The 18,915-nt window shown below is 35.8% G+C and overlaps 1 protein-coding gene and 1 long non-coding RNA gene across 4 annotated transcripts in view; both read right to left on the minus strand.

The window, feature by feature from the left end:
- WASHC4 (WASH complex subunit 4) overlaps positions 1 to 18,915 on the minus strand; it is a 60,606-nt gene extending 41,691 nt beyond the window's left edge. For 2 of the 3 annotated variants that reach the window (XM_040491019.1, XM_040491020.1), the window contains exons 1-13: positions 18,777 to 18,915; positions 15,758 to 15,897; positions 14,363 to 14,416; positions 14,203 to 14,268; positions 13,267 to 13,312; positions 12,744 to 12,811; positions 9,523 to 9,605; positions 7,696 to 7,738; positions 7,134 to 7,237; positions 5,567 to 5,687; positions 3,947 to 4,070; positions 3,720 to 3,847; positions 2,557 to 2,717 (exon numbers count right to left, since the gene is read on the minus strand). In XM_040491019.1, the coding sequence (XP_040346953.1) occupies positions 2,557 to 2,717; positions 3,720 to 3,847; positions 3,947 to 4,070; positions 5,567 to 5,687; positions 7,134 to 7,237; positions 7,696 to 7,738; positions 9,523 to 9,605; positions 12,744 to 12,811; positions 13,267 to 13,312; positions 14,203 to 14,268; positions 14,363 to 14,416; positions 15,758 to 15,897; positions 18,777 to 18,837 (1,199 nt within the window). In that variant the 5' untranslated portion in view covers positions 18,838 to 18,915. The remainder of the gene's footprint in view (positions 1 to 2,556; positions 2,718 to 3,719; positions 3,848 to 3,946; positions 4,071 to 5,566; positions 5,688 to 7,133; positions 7,238 to 7,695; positions 7,739 to 9,522; positions 9,606 to 12,743; positions 12,812 to 13,266; positions 13,313 to 14,202; positions 14,269 to 14,362; positions 14,417 to 15,757; positions 15,898 to 18,776) is intronic. The other variant, XM_040491018.1, reaches the window with a different exon arrangement.
- Positions 7,811 to 9,516, minus strand: LOC121040493 (uncharacterized). Its single transcript, XR_005795333.1, has 2 exons — positions 8,229 to 9,516; positions 7,811 to 7,992 (listed from the first exon to the last, which is right to left on the minus strand). It is a non-coding gene; the product is annotated as an uncharacterized LOC121040493 (long non-coding RNA).

An 18,915-nucleotide genomic window follows, 5' to 3' on the forward strand; every position in this document is an offset into this window, starting at 1 on the left:
GCTGTTTAAATTTGGGCAAGTTTAATCTCTCTGTATTTCAATTTTCTCACCTACAAAATGGCCATAATTACAGTATCTACCTCATAGGATTCTCTCATGATTAAAGGAGATGATAAATGTGAAGTTCCTGGAATAGTTTAGTTATTGGCTTACAGAAAGCACTGGGTTAATATTAGTTGTTACCTTTATTATTTCCCACATGAGAAGACTATTACAGGGTTTGCATAAGACAAAGTGTCTAAAGCCTTTAGCATAATGCCTGCTACTAAGAGCTCAATCATGTTGGCGATTTTGGATCTCTGGAGCCACAGAGATCAAATCTGTTCCCTCTTCAACCTGAATGCCCCTCAAATATTTAAGGAGCTCACCACATCATTTCTCAGATTTCCCTTTTAAAGGTCAAACTATGTAGAGATTCTTCAAAAGGCATGGTTGTCAGGTCTTCTGACATATCCTGATCAGCTGCATTTAGGGTTGCTGCATTTTGTCTCCCTCTTAAAAATGTGACACCACTGGACACCAACTATGATCTGACCAATAAAAATTCAATGAAACTACCAATTCACATGGCCTAGATATTATAAGTACCATTTCCCATAATCTGGATATAGTTATTAACATAATCCAAGTATGTATTGGCATTTTTAGCAACTGCATCACACTATTAATGAATATTAAGATGGGAATGCAAGCTGGTGCAGCCACTCTGGAAAACAGAATGGAGGCTCCTCAAAAAACTAAACAGAGAACTACCCTACGACCCAGCAACTGTACTACTGGGTATTTATCCAAGGGATGCAGGTGTGCTGTTTCAAAGGGACACATGCACCCCCATGTTTATAGCAGCACTATCAACAATAGCCAAAGTATGGAAAGAGCCCAAATGTCCATCGATGGATGAATGGATAAAGATGTGGTCTATATATACAATGGAGTATTACTCAGCAATCAAAAAGAATGAAATCTTGCCATTTGCAACTACATGATTGGAACTGGAGGGTATTACGCGAAGTGAAATCAGTCAAAGACAAATATCATGACTTCACTCATTATGAGGACTTTAAGAGACAAAACAGATGAACACAAGGGAAGGGAAACAAAAATAATATAAAAACAGGGAGGGGGACAAAACAGAAGAGACTCATAAATATGGAGAACAAACTGAGGGTTACTGGAGGGGTTGTGGGAGGGGGGGAATGGGCTAAATGGGTAAGGGGCACTAAGGATCTACTCCGGAAATCATTGTTGCACTATATGCTAATTTGGATGTAAATTAAAAAATATATATATATACATATATATATATACATATATATATAAAGCTTCTGATAATTAAGATATCCACACACCTTAATTAATACTATTAACCTGATCCCTGTGTCTCCATCTTATTGAATTCACAGCTTTAACTCCAAACTATGTCTTTTTCCCTCCTCAGTTCTGTTTTAGAAGATAGGACGAAGCTCCGAAATTTCCGTTATGAGTAGTCCTGCCTGAATTGAGTAATTGTCATTTTCCATGGACTTGAACCACCAGACTTGAGAGTACTAAGAGATGCTTTAGGGGACTCCTATATTCCTGATGTACTCCTTCTTCCCCCATTCTGCAGTAGTGGTCCAATTTCCCCTTGAGAGTCAAGATCGAAAGAAAATGAATAAATATCCCTATTATCTTCTAATCATATCACAAATAAAAACTGTGTCCAGCACAGAGCCAGTAGCACAGTCCTGCATCACTTCACTAAAATCTTCATCCAGGTCAGTGTGTGATTTTAGCAATGCACTCAAGAAACAATGTGCAGTAAATTAAGTGTTGAGGCTAGGTGATGAGAACACGGGAACTCATCTATTTTCTCTTTTGTGTGTATTTGAAAATTTGCATAGTAAGACTTCAACAAAATAGGATGTAAATATCAGAAGAACATCTGATTGTTGTTACATTATGTAACAACATAAGGATGTAAATATCAGAAGAAACTAAAGTTAAAAGTATTCTGTTAGGGAACAGGACTCAGGTACAGGGGGAAACTGAACAGAGGACAGTTGTTTTTCCCTTTCAACTTTTAGTACTTTTGGACTTAAGTATGTACATATGTTACTTTCATAAAAACACAAATTTAAAAAAGGAGTGCATCAAATTAAAGTCAACGCCTCCAAAAATTATCACTGAGTCATGGACACCCAATGTTTTTAATGTCATCAAATGACATCTACTGCGGGAACTTCACCCTACACAAAATATTTAATGCGTCTGATAAAAAGTATGTGTATATGTCTGCAAATACATGTATACATATGTATGCGTGCCTATATATACACACACATCTCCATAAAGTACAATTTTCCTGCATCTTTAAGTTTAAACCTAAAACATTTAAAACAAAACCAAAAAAACTTCTAAAAATTAAGCCTCCTAGAGACTGTCTAACCTCTTCTCCAGTAATGAGTAAGTACATTTGATCTTATAACCAAATATTTTCCATATATTTAGAGTCAGTGTAAGATCCAAGAATATAAAGTATCTAAACACTTTCATTACGGGTACTTATAAACTCACTTGGTAAGTGATTGAGCTTTCTGCTGTAGGAAAGTATCTCTGTGTATTTTAATGGCTTGAAGACTTTTTCTGTCTAGAAGTTTGGCAGCTGCTGGTATTTTCTGGATCAAAAAATTATCAGGAAACCAAATAATATTAGCAGTTAGAGTGATGGCTGGTACCTGAAATAGTAAATGTAAGAGAGGGAAATCAATAAATTCAGGCTAACAGTAAGCTGTTTAATAGTCCTACAATACACAACGGGAAGACAACTTACAATCATTTATACATATGACACAAATTATCTTACTGTGGCACAATTAAGGCATTCTAATATCTGATATGGGGCATGAGAAAGTTTTATTCTGCCTAAATATTAAACACTTACACACTCTCATGGATATTCAGATAAAAATATGCAAAAAGCAAACAGAAACTTTAATCTTCACCACTTTTACTTTTATTCTATATTAGTGAAAAAATAAAAGACCCAAGATGGCTGGATTCTCATGGTCACATATCACTTGATTTTACACACAAAGTTTTCAATTTTGAAATCAGGTGTGTCACATCATGGAAATAGCAAAGATGTAAAAAAAAAAAAAAAAATTTAAATTTTTTTCCACTTCAATAATGAGAAGGAATGGCAAGAAGAGGAGAAGAACCAAAGAAAAAGAAAACAGCAGTGACAGTAACAGGAAGTTAATTTATAGGAAAAAATCTGGAAGAACTTCCACAAATAGGTATTTATATGATGTGGAATTATGCAGTACTTCCATTTACTATGTTACTTATTTCTGGAATGCTTGGTTTTGGGGTTTTAAAAAATGCTTATTTTCAGAGAGAGAGGGAGCACGAGGGATGGGCAGAGAGGAGAGAGAATCTCAAGCAGGCTCCACGCTGTGGGCACAGAGCCCAAAGTAGAGCCCGATGCAGGGCTCAAACTCACAAACCATGAGATGATGGCCTTTGCCAAAATCAAGAGTTGGACGCTCAACCCACCCAGGTGCCCTGGGAATGCTTGGTTTTTAAAAATTCTTATGGTATTATTTTTATAATTATTACAAAGTACTGTAAAAATTACTATTTTTATAATCAGGAATAAAATACATTTTAGAATATCCAATTTTATCCAAAATCTTTTTCACCTACTCAAGTTGAAAAAAAAAGTTCCAAGTTCTTACCTTCTTACAAATGTCCAATAAAGATTTATAAAACTTTTTATCAATAGTCCGAAAAATTTGAAAATGCAGTACAAAGAGTCCACAAATTCCAACGTACTTGTCTCTCTGGTCAATTTCAGAAGGTTCTCCTTATAAAACAACAGCATGTGAGAAAAATATACTTAATTCTACATTCAAGGAAATGCAAACTTTATCAACAAAAATTTAAAAAATGCATTTTACGTTACCAAGTTTGGCTTCTACATTTGCAAAAATTGAGCGAATACTATGTGCAAATTCTTCAGCAAACGTGCTATTTTTTGACACAGATACTCCTCCATTGAGAGAATCAAACTGCTGTTCTATACAGGCCTAAATAGGAAACATTTAAAGGGAAATTTAAACTTTCAATAAGTTATTAAACGGACTTAAATATACACCGTGTGACAAACTTCTAAATTCATCATTTTAACCTCAGTAACACTGAGGCTCAAGTTTTTACCTTAATGTCACCTAATAACTAAATCCTTTTGAGTGAAAAATATGTACTTAAGTACCTAGTTAGTGAAATACAACTGAACCACAAATCCAAAATTCTACATGAAGAGATACACACAGTGATGCTCAGTGACGTGTGGAAGATGTATCTGATGAAGCACGGAAAACGTTTTATTATTTTACCATGCACTTTTAAGAGAAGAGTGTATTTTTTCTGATGATTACTTTCCTAGCACTTTATTACAGCATGTATCAGAATGTCTTCTGGAAAAAGACTCAATGACAAAAAATTATCTTCTGAATCGAATATATTAGCTGTTAATTAGTATAAACAATAGTTGGGATCAATCTGTAAAATGTGTGATCCTCAGAATAGCATAATGTATAGATGTCAAATCACTATGTTGTATGCCTGAAACTAACATTATGTGTCAACTATATACCAACTTTTTTATTGTCATTATGTAAAAATATGTTAAAAATAACCTTGAAGCAGATTTTAAATATAAATATATTGCAATTTCTAATAAATACTACCCAAAGCAATGCTATCCAATAGAACTTTCTGTGATCATAGAAATGTTCTACATTTCTATGCTGACAGGATAGCTAGTCACAGACTAATTGTGGCTATTTTTCCCTCAGCTTTATTAAGATATTATCGATATATAACATGTAAGTTTGAAGTGTCTGCAGCAATGATTAGGTTATATATATGCAGCTATTAAGCACGTGAAAGTGGTGGAGAAAGTGAAATTTTATTTCATTTTAATTAATTTAAACTTAAAATAGCTACTAAATAGTAGGAAGCTACCTGGACTACACAGACCCAAATTATATTCCCTGAGCCTAGGAAGAATTAAACATTCATTCATTCATTTATGGGAGAGAGAGTACAAGCAAGGGAGGGGCACAAAGAAAGGGAGACACAGCATCTAAAGCAGGCTCCAGGCTCCGAGCTGTCAGCTCAAAGCCCAACACAGGGCTTGAACCCATGAAGGCAGGATCATGACCTGTGCCGAAGTCGGACACCTAACCTACTGAGCCATCCAGGCGTCCCTAAACACACCCAAATCTAGAGTTTAACAACAAACACTAAAGCAACTACTTAGATCTTAATCCTTGAATAGTTTTATCCTTCTACATAATTAAAAAAAAAAAAAACCCTCACCCCAAATACAACTAGTACCATTAATTTTGTTTGCTGCTAGGTACTGAAATAATTACATTTAGTACACTGACAATGTTTTAAGCCAAACACTTCTAAAGAAAACATATTTCAATGGTATGCTATCAAAGTGTCATACAGAGTTCTGAGCTGGATCAACTAATACAAGCCCATTTAGTATAGCCTGATAGAGCTGTCATACCTGAAATATCATTCCATCAAGTAACTGCCCTTCTAGCTTCAGTAAAAACTTTTCAAACGGCTTTAGCTTTTCTTCCTGAATTCCAAATTTTGAAGGATTGTGATGGACAGATTTCAGTAACCTTGTGGAAGATTAGGAGAAAGACCTTCAATTTTACTAATAATTCTTCAATTGAAAAATTTCCAAGAAATCAAAATTTTACATTTGTACTGATTGCTTGTTTGGCTCTACACATTTGAAAACCTGAACAAAACCAATGCTAATATATTTAATTTTCTAATCATGCCTTTTTTATATCATCCTAAATTCAGGTGTCTGGTACTCTCTAGATACCAGATGAACTAAATAAAATCCCTGGACTTAAAGAAGTCTTAAGAATATACAATGAAATAAAACCAAGTTCAGGAAAACAACTGTTACTTGAACAGAACCCAAGAAAAAAAGAACTCTGAGTTCTAAGGTAGTCAAATTAACATTCTAATATACTTTAAGTATTAGGATGCTTTATATAAGTATACCATACTCTCAAACAAGCCTATCTGAAATTTAAAAATGGTTACTGTATGTCAGAATGGCTAACATTAACAACTCAGGCAACAACAGATGTCGGCGAGGATGTGGAGAAAGAGGATCTCTTTTGCATTGTTGGTGGGAATGCAAGCTGGTGCAACCACTCTGGAAAATAGTATGGAGGTTTCTCAAAAAAAATTAAAAACAGAACTACCCTACGACCAGCAACTGCACTACTAGATATCTATCCAAAGGATACAGGTATGCAGTTTCAAAGGAGCACATGCACCCCAATGTTTATAGCAGCACTATCAACAATAGCCAAAGTCTGGAAAGAGCCCAAATGTCCTTCCACAGATGAATGTATAAAGATGTGGATAAAGCAGATGTGTATATATACGTACATATATACATATATATATGTGTACACGTACATATACACGTATATATATATGTGTGTGTATATATATGTGTGTGTGTATATATGTATACACACACACACACACACACACACACACACACAGAGTATTACTCAGCAATCAAAAAGAATGAAATCTTGCCATTTGCAACTACATGGATGGAACTAGAGAGTATTATGCTAAGCAAAATTAGTCAGAGAAAGACAAATAGCATATGACTTCACTCATATGAGGGCTTTAAGAGACAAAACAGATGAACATAAGGGAAGGGAAACAAAAATAATATAAAAACAGGGGAGACAAAACAGAAGAGACTCATAAATATGGAGAACAAACAAACAAACTGAGGGTTACTGGAGGGGTTATGGGAGGGGGGATGGGCTAAACGGGTAAGGGGAATTAAGGAATCTACTCCTGAAATCATTGTTGCACCATATGCTAACTTGGATGTAAATTAAAAAGTAAATAAATTATTAATTAAAAAAATGGTTACTGTATTCATAGAAACATGTGACAGGAGATCCTTCTAAATATAGGTCTCCAGGTCTTTTAAAAGAGCTGCATCATTTACATTTGTTTCTTTTTTACTAACACGTTAACTATATAAAGAGAACATTTCAAACATTTAATTGGCTCACCTTTTGTACATAGTCCAGTGCTCTTTCAATGTGACATGATTATCAATAATTTCATCCAAGGTAAGCAAAACTGTTAGCAGCTCTCCCAAGTGCTCATACATAGTCTGTCAAAAAACCTTTAATGATTACCATTTAATCACTAGTTAGAAGTTAAGCTTCCTATGGATTTTTAAAGTTAAACACACTGGGCGAATTACTAAATTAAAGCAGTGGGTAAATCAGTTTATTAACGTACAGATGAAACTATTAATCCTCAGATGGAACAGTAAACCTTAGAGAAATGCTTTGCCCACTATTTCACCCTTAACTGGGATATTGCGGAATTATTTCACTCTCCAAAGAGACCACTTAGAGAATTTGCATTGGGCCACTACTGGGAAAAACTAAGAATTATACTGCTAGTGGGTCAATAATGCCTCATCAACTTCACAAATTAAAAAGCAAAAAAAATTTTTTTTTCTGAAGAGTCTTGCTATAATTGTTGTACTCCCCCATCACACAAACTCCACAGTAAAATATAGTAAAAATTACAGTTTTACAGATCAAGTTAAATGACTTTTACCTGAAAATGAACTCCAGTTGTCTCTATAATTTTGGGTGCAATCCTGTAATAAAATAGCATCCAATTAAAAAAAAAAAACTTTTTTGTTTTTAAGAAAAACACATAGAAGAAGCTCTTGGACTTTTAACATGTATTTAGCTTTATTTCAGCTATAGTCACTATAACTTATGGGGCCACACTCCACTTTTCTAAGAAAACGAACATGTATACAGAGTCAGGGTTATCCTTGTCTATACCTGAACTCAACGGGTAGGGAAATGACCATATGTGACCCATGAATAACCCTAGCCTTTAAACCTGAAGGATCGGGGCGCCTGGGTGGCGCAGTCGGTTAAGCGTCCGACTTCAGCCAGGTCACGATCTCGCGGTCCGTGAGTTCGAGCCCCGCATCAGGCTCTGAGCTGATGGCTCGGAGCCTGGAGCCTGTTTCCGATTCTGTGTCTCCCTCTCTCTCTGCCCCTCCCCCGTTCATGCTCTGTCTCTCTCTGTCCCAAAAATAAAAATAAACGTTGAAAAAAAAAAAAAAATTAAACCTGAAGGATCAAGTTTGGGATGGAGGTGGAGAAATAGTGAAACTGATATTCATTTGTTTCTAAACTATTAGAATTTTTCAATTCCCAACCAGAATCTTCGTTATCTTCCAAACTGGCATTTGGAAACTAGTCAGGTTTACTTCTGAGTTCTCATTCCTACTGAAAAACAATGCATACAAACAACATGCCAAAGTCAAAAGCCCCAGGATAATTCAAATTTTACTTCCTAGACATCTCCTACTCAACAGTAAATAATTTAAGACAGTATTTATACATCAAAGCACATATAGATATTCCACAGGATAGAATATTTTAAAAATTAAATACAGACTACAAATAAATTTCATCTCTTTTGGACAGGGGCATGGTGGTGGGGAGTTCTCTTTGAATTACACATCAGATACTGCAGATGTGTAGTCATGCTCTCATGCTCTCATTCCCCCCTGCCCTGAGGACAGCTTCAGTGAAAGAACAGAACATAAACACCTAACTGCAGAGAAAAACATGAGAATGAGAAACAGTTAACACAGTCTTCCAGTTCATAGCAACAGTTAAGATGCATTCTGGTATACTAAGAACAACAATGAATGGACCTGGTGATCAAAAGAACAGCATCTAAACTGCTATGGAATCTTATAGAATTTCTCTGGGTCTCAGTTACTTCTCATAATTGAGAACCCTTTGTCATATACCTAAACAAAGTTCCTGTAAGATTATAATTAAATAGCAAATGGGAAAGTTTTTAAGTATAAAGAATTAATCAAATGTGAGATATTACTCTGTAGTACTAAGAACAGTAAGGGCTCTATGAAAATTTGATTATTCTTCTTGATTTAGAACAGTGGTTCTCAAACTTGCAAGATCAACTGAGTAAAACCAAAATCTTTTTCAGTGTAGATTCCCTGGCACCACTCCGCCAGATTCTGCAGTTGTAGAAACGTCCCATGTGATTCTAATAAGCCAGGAAACAATGTAAAGGAGAAATAATGGGAGAGAATTTGGTACGAGTTCTAATTCCATATTAGCCTTTTCTATATAATCAAATTTAAGTTTATTCTGTCAACATTCTTATTCAGAGAGATAACATCATTTACCATGGTAGAAATTCTTATTAACCTATGTATTATACACATCAAGTACTGTTCGAAACATCATGCATCTTCAAAAGATGCTGAATAAATGAATGAGAGAATAAGTAAACAAATGAAAAATTATTTCGGGTAACTGGCTAGTTTTAGAAAAACATTCCCTGCATCTCTATTATAAATGCACAAATATTTACAAAATCCATTACTTGTTACTGATATAGAGGGCAGCCAACTGATGGACTACATTCATCACCACTTCATAGCACCTCGTCACAAAACAAGATAGTTCCTGAAATGACAAGTTGAGTATATGTTACATAGTTGCTTTTTAAATGTCACCATTTCTCTCTTTTATGGTAACAATGGTAAACAAAAACAAAACAGTTTTCCAGTAAAATTTCCAGTTAACCTGCAGACAGACAATTCCAAACATCCTTCAAGTAAGCAGTCCTTAACCCTTCTCCTGCCTCCCAAAGTCATTTCTACTGCTTTGCCCCCACAGCATTTCATTCATACTTTTATTCTAAATATTATACTTTAGTTACTCATGTAATTCTTAAATGACAGAGACTATCTTATTCCTTAAGTATCCACTGTCCAGCATGGTGACTAACTCTCATGTGCTTCTCAATAAAGTTCTGTCCCGTGAAGTGAATAAAAAAATGAACACCTGAACGAAGAAGCTCAAGAGCTGGCAATTTAGGAAGTAGGACAATGAGGGAAAGGCTCTCCAGAAGTCACTCTGAAATAACTTCAAATGCTTATGACCCTTAACCTCACCTATAAACAGATTCGGTACACAGAAAGGGAAATACTACTGACTGCAGGCATGTGTTTGTCATGAAAAAATTAATTTGCATCTACCACGTCCCATACCTTCTGAAAATTTCTTTTCAGAAGCTCTCGACGCTTAAACCTAAAAAAACAACTGGTATGCAAAAGTATTTAAAGCCTGATTAAATCTGTGGCTAAATTTTAAGTTCTACAAAGGCAGGAATTTCTGTTGGTTTTGTGCAATGCTGTATCCCCAGCACCAAGAACAGTTCCTAACATATGCTAGGGCTTATGAAAACACTTGTTGAAGGTTTAAAATTTTAATTTTATGCAGCTGTCAATGAGATCCAAAAACAATTTTAAATGTTTGAAAACAAAAATAAATAATGCATTTCAATTTTACTTAAATAGCTCTAGTTTTAGGGACGCCTATGTGGCTCAGTTAAGCGTCCAACATTGGCTCAGGTCATGATCTCATGGTTCATGAGTTTGAGCCACGTGTCGGTCTCTGTGCTGACAGCTCAGAGCCTGGAGCCTGCTTCACATTCTGTGTCTCCCTCTCTGCCCCTCCCCCACTTGCACTCTGTATCTCTCTCTCTCTCTCTCTCTCTCAAAAATAAACATTAAAAAAAATTTTTTTTAAATAACTCTAGTTTTACCTTTCTTATTAAACTTCTAAAAGTTCAATAAAAGCAAAGAACATAAAATTCAGACAAATAGCACAAAATAAAAAAGGAAGAAACAAGTCTATTTAAATAATAGACTATTTAAATAAAATAGAATTAGCCAATTAAAAGACAGAGATCTTCAGATTTTCAGATCACGTAATAAAGCAAAATCCAGATACATGTGACTTTAAAGAATCACAACTTAAACATAACGATACTGAAAGGTTGAGAGAATATAAAAAAATAAATCAAGAAAATGTTAACTAAAACAGAGCTGGGACAGTGATAATATCAGACAAAATAGAGTTTGTTAGTATATCAGAGCTATAGTTTATAACACATACTTATACAATCATATATTACATATGTAATTATTATAGTTAACCAGGGTTACCACATAACAGATTCAACTTACAAAGAATGATTAACAATTTTAAACTTGTATGCACCATACAGAATATCCTGAAAATAACAAATGTGAAATTTGATAAAACTAGACAGAGAAACTGACACATTCACTGGGGACCCTGCAAATTACATTTCTTAGACTCCTGCCAGCAGGTTTCCCATTAGGTTCTGTCAACAGGTGGCACTAAAAGGACACTAGAGGGCAGGAAGAAGAAGGCGGGAAGAAAAGGACATTCTTTCTATTTCTTGCTTTTTCTTTTTTTAAGTTATTTATTTTGAAAGAGAGCATGAGAGAGAATCCCAAGTAGGCTCCATGCTGAGCCCAACAAGAGACTCAATCTCACCACAATGAGATCGTGACCTGAGCCAAAATCAAGAGCTGGATGCTTAACCAACTGAGCCATCCAGGCGCCCCTACTTCTTGCTGATTTTATCAATAAAACCCAGACAAGAGCAGTCCACCCCATCAACAGCAGTTTGCTCCAGCCTTCAGCTTCTTTCAGCACTACAGAACCAACCCCATGTTGCTGTCTCAGAGGTACCAGCCCACCAGGCAGCGCTGGTTCCTTCATAGATATGAGCACTAACTCCACAGGGCTCCTGCTCCAAACTCCCAGATTCTGGCAACCCCAACCCTTTCCCTTTTTTCCCTTGATGCAGAGGTGGTATCTGCTTTCTCTGGATGACCTATCTTCTTTTCACTTTTTTAAATGCACTTTCAAGTTACTCAACATACAGGGTAGTGCTGGCTTCAGGAGTAGAACCCATCATCTCTTACATATGACACCCTGTGCTCATTCCAACAAGTGCCCTCCTTAATGCCCATCACCCACTTAACTCCTCACCCCCAGCAACCCTGGATATGTTCTCCGTATTTAAGAGTCCCTTATGGTTTGCCTCCCTCTCTGTTTTTATCTTATTTTTCTTTCCCTTCCTCTATGTTCATCTGTTGTGTTTCTTAAATTCCACATGAGTGAAATCATATATCTGTCTTTCTTATTTTGCTTAGCATAATACACTCTAGTTCCATCCACATTGCTACAAATGGCAAGATGTCATTCTTTCTCACCTTTTCTTTCAGCCCTCCAACTTTTATTTATTTTTAATGTTTATTATTTTTGAGAGAGACAGAGACAGAGAGCAAGCAGGGGAGGGGCAGAGAGAGAGGGAGACACAGAATCCGAAGCAGGCTCCAGGCTCTGAGCTGTCAGCACAGAGCCCAATGCGGGGCTCGAACTCACAAACCACGAGATCATGACCTGAGCCGAAGTCAGACGCTCAACCGACTGAGACACCCAAGCACCCCAAAGTTTAAATTATTTTAAAAGGCATGGTGACAAATTGTCCACAAATGAAAATATGAAAGGAAGAAAGAAACAAACTTACTTTGATACCTGATTTCCATAAAATGCTATGAAAATCTTTCAGGAATTATGACCTCTTAACTATAATTCAATGCCAACTAAGTGTCTTACTCTCACAGTACACATTCTTAGCATTTGAACTCTTTTTTGAGTGTAATCTACCCAAACTTTAAGAAAAAAAGAACAAAACAGCAAAAAGTCAAAACTAGTTACCTGTAAAAATGAAATAAATCTTCCCATTTGAATTTGGCAATCACCTTCCACCATGCTGGAATCTGTAGCTTTAAAGGGCAACATAAAGAGTCATATTTCAATTTTTTAGTTTAAACTTAGTCAAGACCCAAAAAGAAAAATAAATACAACTTTTATTAGTATATCTTCTAAACTGCATACTATTGAAAACAGAATGTTTATATTGAAAAGAAAAATGAGACAATCATTAATGATTCAGTTAAAACAATCATCTGTTTCACTATTTAGTGAATTCAAGGAAAATCCTTATCTAGCCACGGTGCTTTGTAAGTTATAAAAATATCACAAATAGATTTTAGAGAATTTGCTGCTGCTTCATCACTCAGGCTTTTTCCATCTGCTTATGAAAACAAATAAACCAACAAAAAATCTGAATATTTTTCTCACATTAATACATCATATAATCATGGTAGTCCTAGAATTGTCAACTTTTTGTTCATTTCAATGTCAAAAAGGCATTATGATGTAAAATTTTAAAACTTACCTCCTTCTCCATAAAACAAGAGACCATTATAAAATTTAGTTTCAGCCTGTTTAAAAAAAAATAAAATAATTTTAAAGGTTGCTATTTTGTTTTTAAATTCCTAGGCTCTCTTAGTTATCCATATTTAATAATAATCAGAGGACTACATCACATACAAATTCACTTAAATTCAAAAACTGCTTACAAAACAGGTAAATTCAATTTATCTTTAGACTACCAAAGATATCATTAATACTCAGTTATCTCTTAATTTCTTTACCCTTGCCTTTGTCTTTTCTAACCATTCTAATTGTCCCACATCCTCCCACTAGTTCATGAGAAGAGAAAGCAACCGCATGGTATCAAAAGGGTACAGAAAAAAAGAAGAAGTTTACCAATTCTACCAGAGTTTTAATGACCCATGGGTAAGGTAATACAAAGCATATTAAAAATCCAAAGCTTTTTTTTTTTTTTTTAAATCAGTTATATCTTGGGATGCCTGGCTGGATCAGTCAATAGAGCATGCAACTCTTAATCCAGGGTGGTGACTTCAAGCCCCATGCTGGGCATGGAGCTCACTTTAAAAAAAAAAAAAAAAGGCTAAAAAGTCAATTATATCTAGAAAGCTAGTATATGTGGCAGATAACACAGACTCTGAAGGTATGCAGACCCAGACTCAAACAGTTACCACTAGTAAAATGTTAGGCAAGTGACATCCTCTTTAAGCTCATCTGTTTCCTCATCTATTCCTCATACTATCTGCCTTTCATTCTACGTATGAACAGGATTCCTATGGTGTCTGGTACACAGAAAGCACACTCAGTGAATGGTAATCACTATTAGTATTACTTTAAATAAACAATTCAACATGCAATAAATCTGTATATACACTGTATATGTAAGCACATATTTGCTTTTATATCATGTTTTTAACATCTTAAGAGTACAAATAATTACCTCATACTTTAATTTCTTGATTTCACAACAAAGTGCAGCATAAACAGTAATGACTTTGTTCAAGACCTAGTTTCATGTGTAAAAACATAAAAAATATAAGTTATAGCAGATAACTAAAGCATTTCAAAAAAATAAGATTTTTAGGTTTAGAAATCTGTACCTTGTTTTCAGTCTTTATGAGTTCCAAAAGGGAAGACTGTTCATAAGGCAAAAGCTATAGTAACAGAGGGAAAGAACATTTCTTTTTAATTTGAAAAAAATAATTGAAATTTTGAATACACAAATTGAGTCTAGCCCTATCTATTCTATTCAAACTTGCGTTGAACCCTGTACTTAGCACTAACACCACACTAGATCAGGAGTGACTGCTAAGGGACATAGGATTTCTTTTGAGGGTGTTGAAAATGCTCTAAAATTGAGTCTAGTGATACCTGCATGATTCTGTGAATACACTAAAAAAACAAAGAATTATACGATATGTGAATTCCAAAAATTGTGAGATGTGTGAATTTCAAGAAAACTGTTACTGAAAAAGTCAATATGTAACTGAGGGCAGTGTCTAGTACATAATAAATGCACAGTAAATGTTAATTATTAAGTGGTAACCCATTACAGTTTCAAAGATAAAACAAGACAGAATGATCTGAAAATGGAACAGAGCAGGAATGCCTTATTTTGTGCATTAAGAAATTACTCCCAAATTAAATTCTACTAAAACTAGTATTACACTATATGTTAACTGGAATTTACATAAAAAATTTAAAAAATAAACCAAAAACGCCAGTACTCCCACATTAAGATCCTCTAAATAGCATAAGGGGAAATGATGAAAATCTTCTATATTTTCATTAGAATATGAGTTACATGGATATGGATGTTTGACAAAATTCACCGAACAGTATATTGTAAATCTATGTATTTCACTGCACATAAAATAATCTCAGTAAGGAAAAAATAAAGCTTGAATATTTTATTCCAACCCTCTTCATTTTCTTGGTGAAAAACAAAGGCTACCTCAAAGAGGTTTGTGTCATTCATTTAAAAAAAAAACAAAACAAAACCAACTGCATGGCTTAGAGATGAATAAATTAACAATTTTTCCTCCAAGTTTCAGTTCTCTAGATTCCAAATAATAAAAACATACAGTTGAACTCTGAACACAGGTTTGAATTGTGTGAGTCCACTTACATGTGGATTCATTTTTTTATAAACACAGTACAGTACTGTCAATGTATTTTTCGTCATGATTTTCTTAATAACATTTTTTCTCCAGCTTATTGTAAGAATATAATACATAATTTGTGTCAAAATATGTGTCAGACAAAATATGTGTCAATGAACTGTTTATGTTATTGGTAAGGCTTCTGGTCAACAGGAGGTGAAGTTTGGTGAGTCAAAAGTTATATGCAGATTTTCAATGACATGGGAAGTCAGTGCCCTTAACCCCCACATCGTTCAAGGGCCAACTGTATATTCCATTTTTTAAAACTATGTTTTCAAGATATAGTATGTCCTGAAAATACACACATAAGTTAAAAATAAAACAAAATCAAACCTTTAATGCTATTGGATCAAGATTGAAATCCCAAACATCACCAATTGAATCATCCAATGCATCCTCAATTCTTCTCAGTTGAGATGTATACTCCTCAAGAAATTTCCCATAATTCTTAAGCTGGACTTCAGCATGAATTTCTAAATTTAAATTTTAAAATAGTATGTAAGAAGTACAAGTAATGAATTACAGGACATTTACTTCAAATAATCTCAAAAGTCACAGCAAAGTACTTACTAAGCATTTTTAAATGTATTACTTTGAAATGTCTGGACGTCTTGAAAATAAAGTTTCAAAATTAAACAATAATTCAGCTTTTCATCTTTTCCAAATAGTAATTTTAAAAGCTGTGCATGTTATACAGTAATACCACATTTAAACTACAACTTTAAAGTACTATGAAAAATTTATTGTCCTATTTACCCCATAAATAATGTGAATAATGCCTTCAATAGCTCAACATCTTGATCCTATGTTTTAGTCATAAATAACTTTTTTGCAAAAAAAATAAATAAAGACCTGTATCAGGCGCAAAAATCTCTGTTGTCATAGAAGCAAAATTTAAAAAGGTAATTTTTAATTCTCTATACTGTAAACTACTGTCTAAAAATACATCCAGGGGTGCCTAGGTGGCTCAGTCGGTTAAGCATTCAACTTCGGCTCAGGTCACAATCTCACAGTTCGTGTGCTCGAGCCCCACAAGGGGCTCTGTGCTGACAGCTCGGAGCCTGAAGCCTGCTTCAGATTCTGTCTTCATCTCTCCGCCCCTTCCCCGCTCACACTCTGTCTCTCTCAAAAATAAACATGAAAAAAAAATTTTTAAATACATCTAAATATCGTTTTTAAAAACGGTTTTAGACCTGCTCTATCATGTTATTTCTGTCACGCCCAAAATTCACCAAGATATTTTAATGACTTCACTATCATAATAGAGTTGGAAAAGCCAAATGAAGAACACTGAGTATAGAATATAGTGGTAATATTTACATAATTTACACAATAGATGACTCTAAGGGGTCAGTGGAATAAACTGGACAATAAAAGTATGTCTAATCATCAAAATTAATACTAAAAGGAGATATTCTATCTTATACATAAGAATTACTTATTCCAAAGACAGCAAATCCAATTGTTTCTTTTATTGATGTGAATAACTATTCAATCGTTGTCTTCTAAAAAAAAAAACTAAAATTTTTCTCTCAAATTAGCAATGCAAAGTAACTCTAAGATAAATTATGTTCTAAGGATAAAGACCTAGCTCCCCAATCTCCCTTATTTTGCAACTAATGCTCAGAGCCTGAGATCTAGATCAGGTGGATCAGTTCCATTCACTGAGGTTCCTATCTCACTGCAGGAGTAACCTAGGCAATTTTAGAAGACAATCTAGATATGACTCATAAATTTAAAAACTGTGAGAGATTCTTGAAATCCCAAATACATGCTTAATTCTCAATTACATGCATTTAACCAGCAAATGAGTTCTTCATGACAATGCCAGAAAAGCATGGTGGCAGTTAGTCTGGGAATTCACAAAGCAATGGGCAACGGATAACCTGCAATAACATTAAAGTTCCTTGCTGATAAAATAATCAATAGTTGTAAAATTAGTACAAAGTTATGATAAAAAGATTTGAAGAAATCCAGGGCGATTCCTCAAGAGTCAAATCCAAAAATGTATTTACATGCTCATCTCAACATTCTTCGTGTAATCTTGTAGCCCTAATACTTTATACAGTTCCTAGGATGCAGAAAATGTCTGTTGACTGAATCCGATCATCCTACTCTCAGTTAAACCATTTTCAAACCTAGCAATATATTTTCATTACAGTTTTTTGAAGATACTAGAGTAAGGGACCTCTGTCCATAAAACCTCATACATGACAAGGCGCAGTTCACTTTATAACAGTAAATACAAAATCCTCGCCACAAAAAAAGTTGAAGAACGTCATTACCACCACGATTTTTTTCTATGCTGCATAAGAACTACGAACTTATGGAATGTTTTATGAAAAACTGCAAACCATTTATGAATTGAGCTCATGCTTCTTACTTAATTACACGTAAGTTGGTACACATGATTTTTTTCTTTGTAAAGTTAGGCAGGGTTCACGTGTAATTTTTAAAAATTACATTCACCTTTTGGGAAAACTGCATTAAGAAACAAATTCACAAGCGGGAGGTCTCAATCTCTCATATCACTTAAACAGATTAACAGCACTACAGACAAGAAGCATTACCAATTTGAATTAATCTTAAGTAGAGTTTCACTAAAATAATTATTTGGCCTCTACCTTTGGTTTTGGGGGTTGGACTTTCAAGTTAAAAACGAAACGACTCGATTTTATGAAGTATAAGTTGCTTAATTTTTGCAACCTTTCTAGGTGCAACGGAAGCTACAGAACATCTCTGAAAAACGCTGCTTGTAAATAAAAGGCACGGAAGGAGGTAAACCGGCACTCGCTCGTTTATTTTTTCCGCGTGAAGAGTGCTTTTCCGCTGTCTTCTACGCTGTAAGAACATGCAGAAAAAATCCTCAAACTTCCAAAAGTTGATTGGAAGAAAAGTAGAAAAACAGGAAAGCGAAAACAGGAACCCGGACCTCACTCAGCCCTTTCTAGAACTGCACACTCCGCACATGTGGCGAAAGCCCCGAGAGGCCAGAGGCAGGGCCAGCCTCGGCTCCCCGGGCTGCTGGGCCTCCCTGGACGCACCCCGCCCGGCCCTGGGTAGCGGAGAGGGGACGCCGCTGCCCCGGGCACCACGGGCTCCTCGGGAGAGCCACCGCCCCGGACGCTGAGCCCTGACCCGGCCGGCCTGACCCACCGCCGCTGGAGCCCCAACCCCGAAAGTAACGCCCGAGGGCGCGTCCCTCTCACACTTCAAGGGGCAGCAAGTGTCCCGAACTGGACGGCTGCGCGGCGACCACGACGCAGAGCCCTCCCGCAGGAGCGCCGCCGGTGGGGGGCTGAGGCGGGCCGGCGAGCATCCACCCGCAGCCCTTACCCTGCCGCTCCCTTACTCTGTGAGCCGTCGTCAACGCGGTCGAACTCCCAGTCTGGGGACAGAGTCTCCACCGCCATCACCCCGGCGCCTCCCACAGTCACAGCCCCAACCAGACTGGGCGACCGAGGCAGCCTCACCCGGGCGGCTGTCGAGGC

Source organism: Herpailurus yagouaroundi, unplaced genomic scaffold (genome assembly GCF_014898765.1).
Source record: "Herpailurus yagouaroundi ecotype Mexico unplaced genomic scaffold, PumYag 182, whole genome shotgun sequence".
Classification (NCBI taxonomy): Eukaryota; Metazoa; Chordata; class Mammalia; order Carnivora; family Felidae; genus Herpailurus; species Herpailurus yagouaroundi.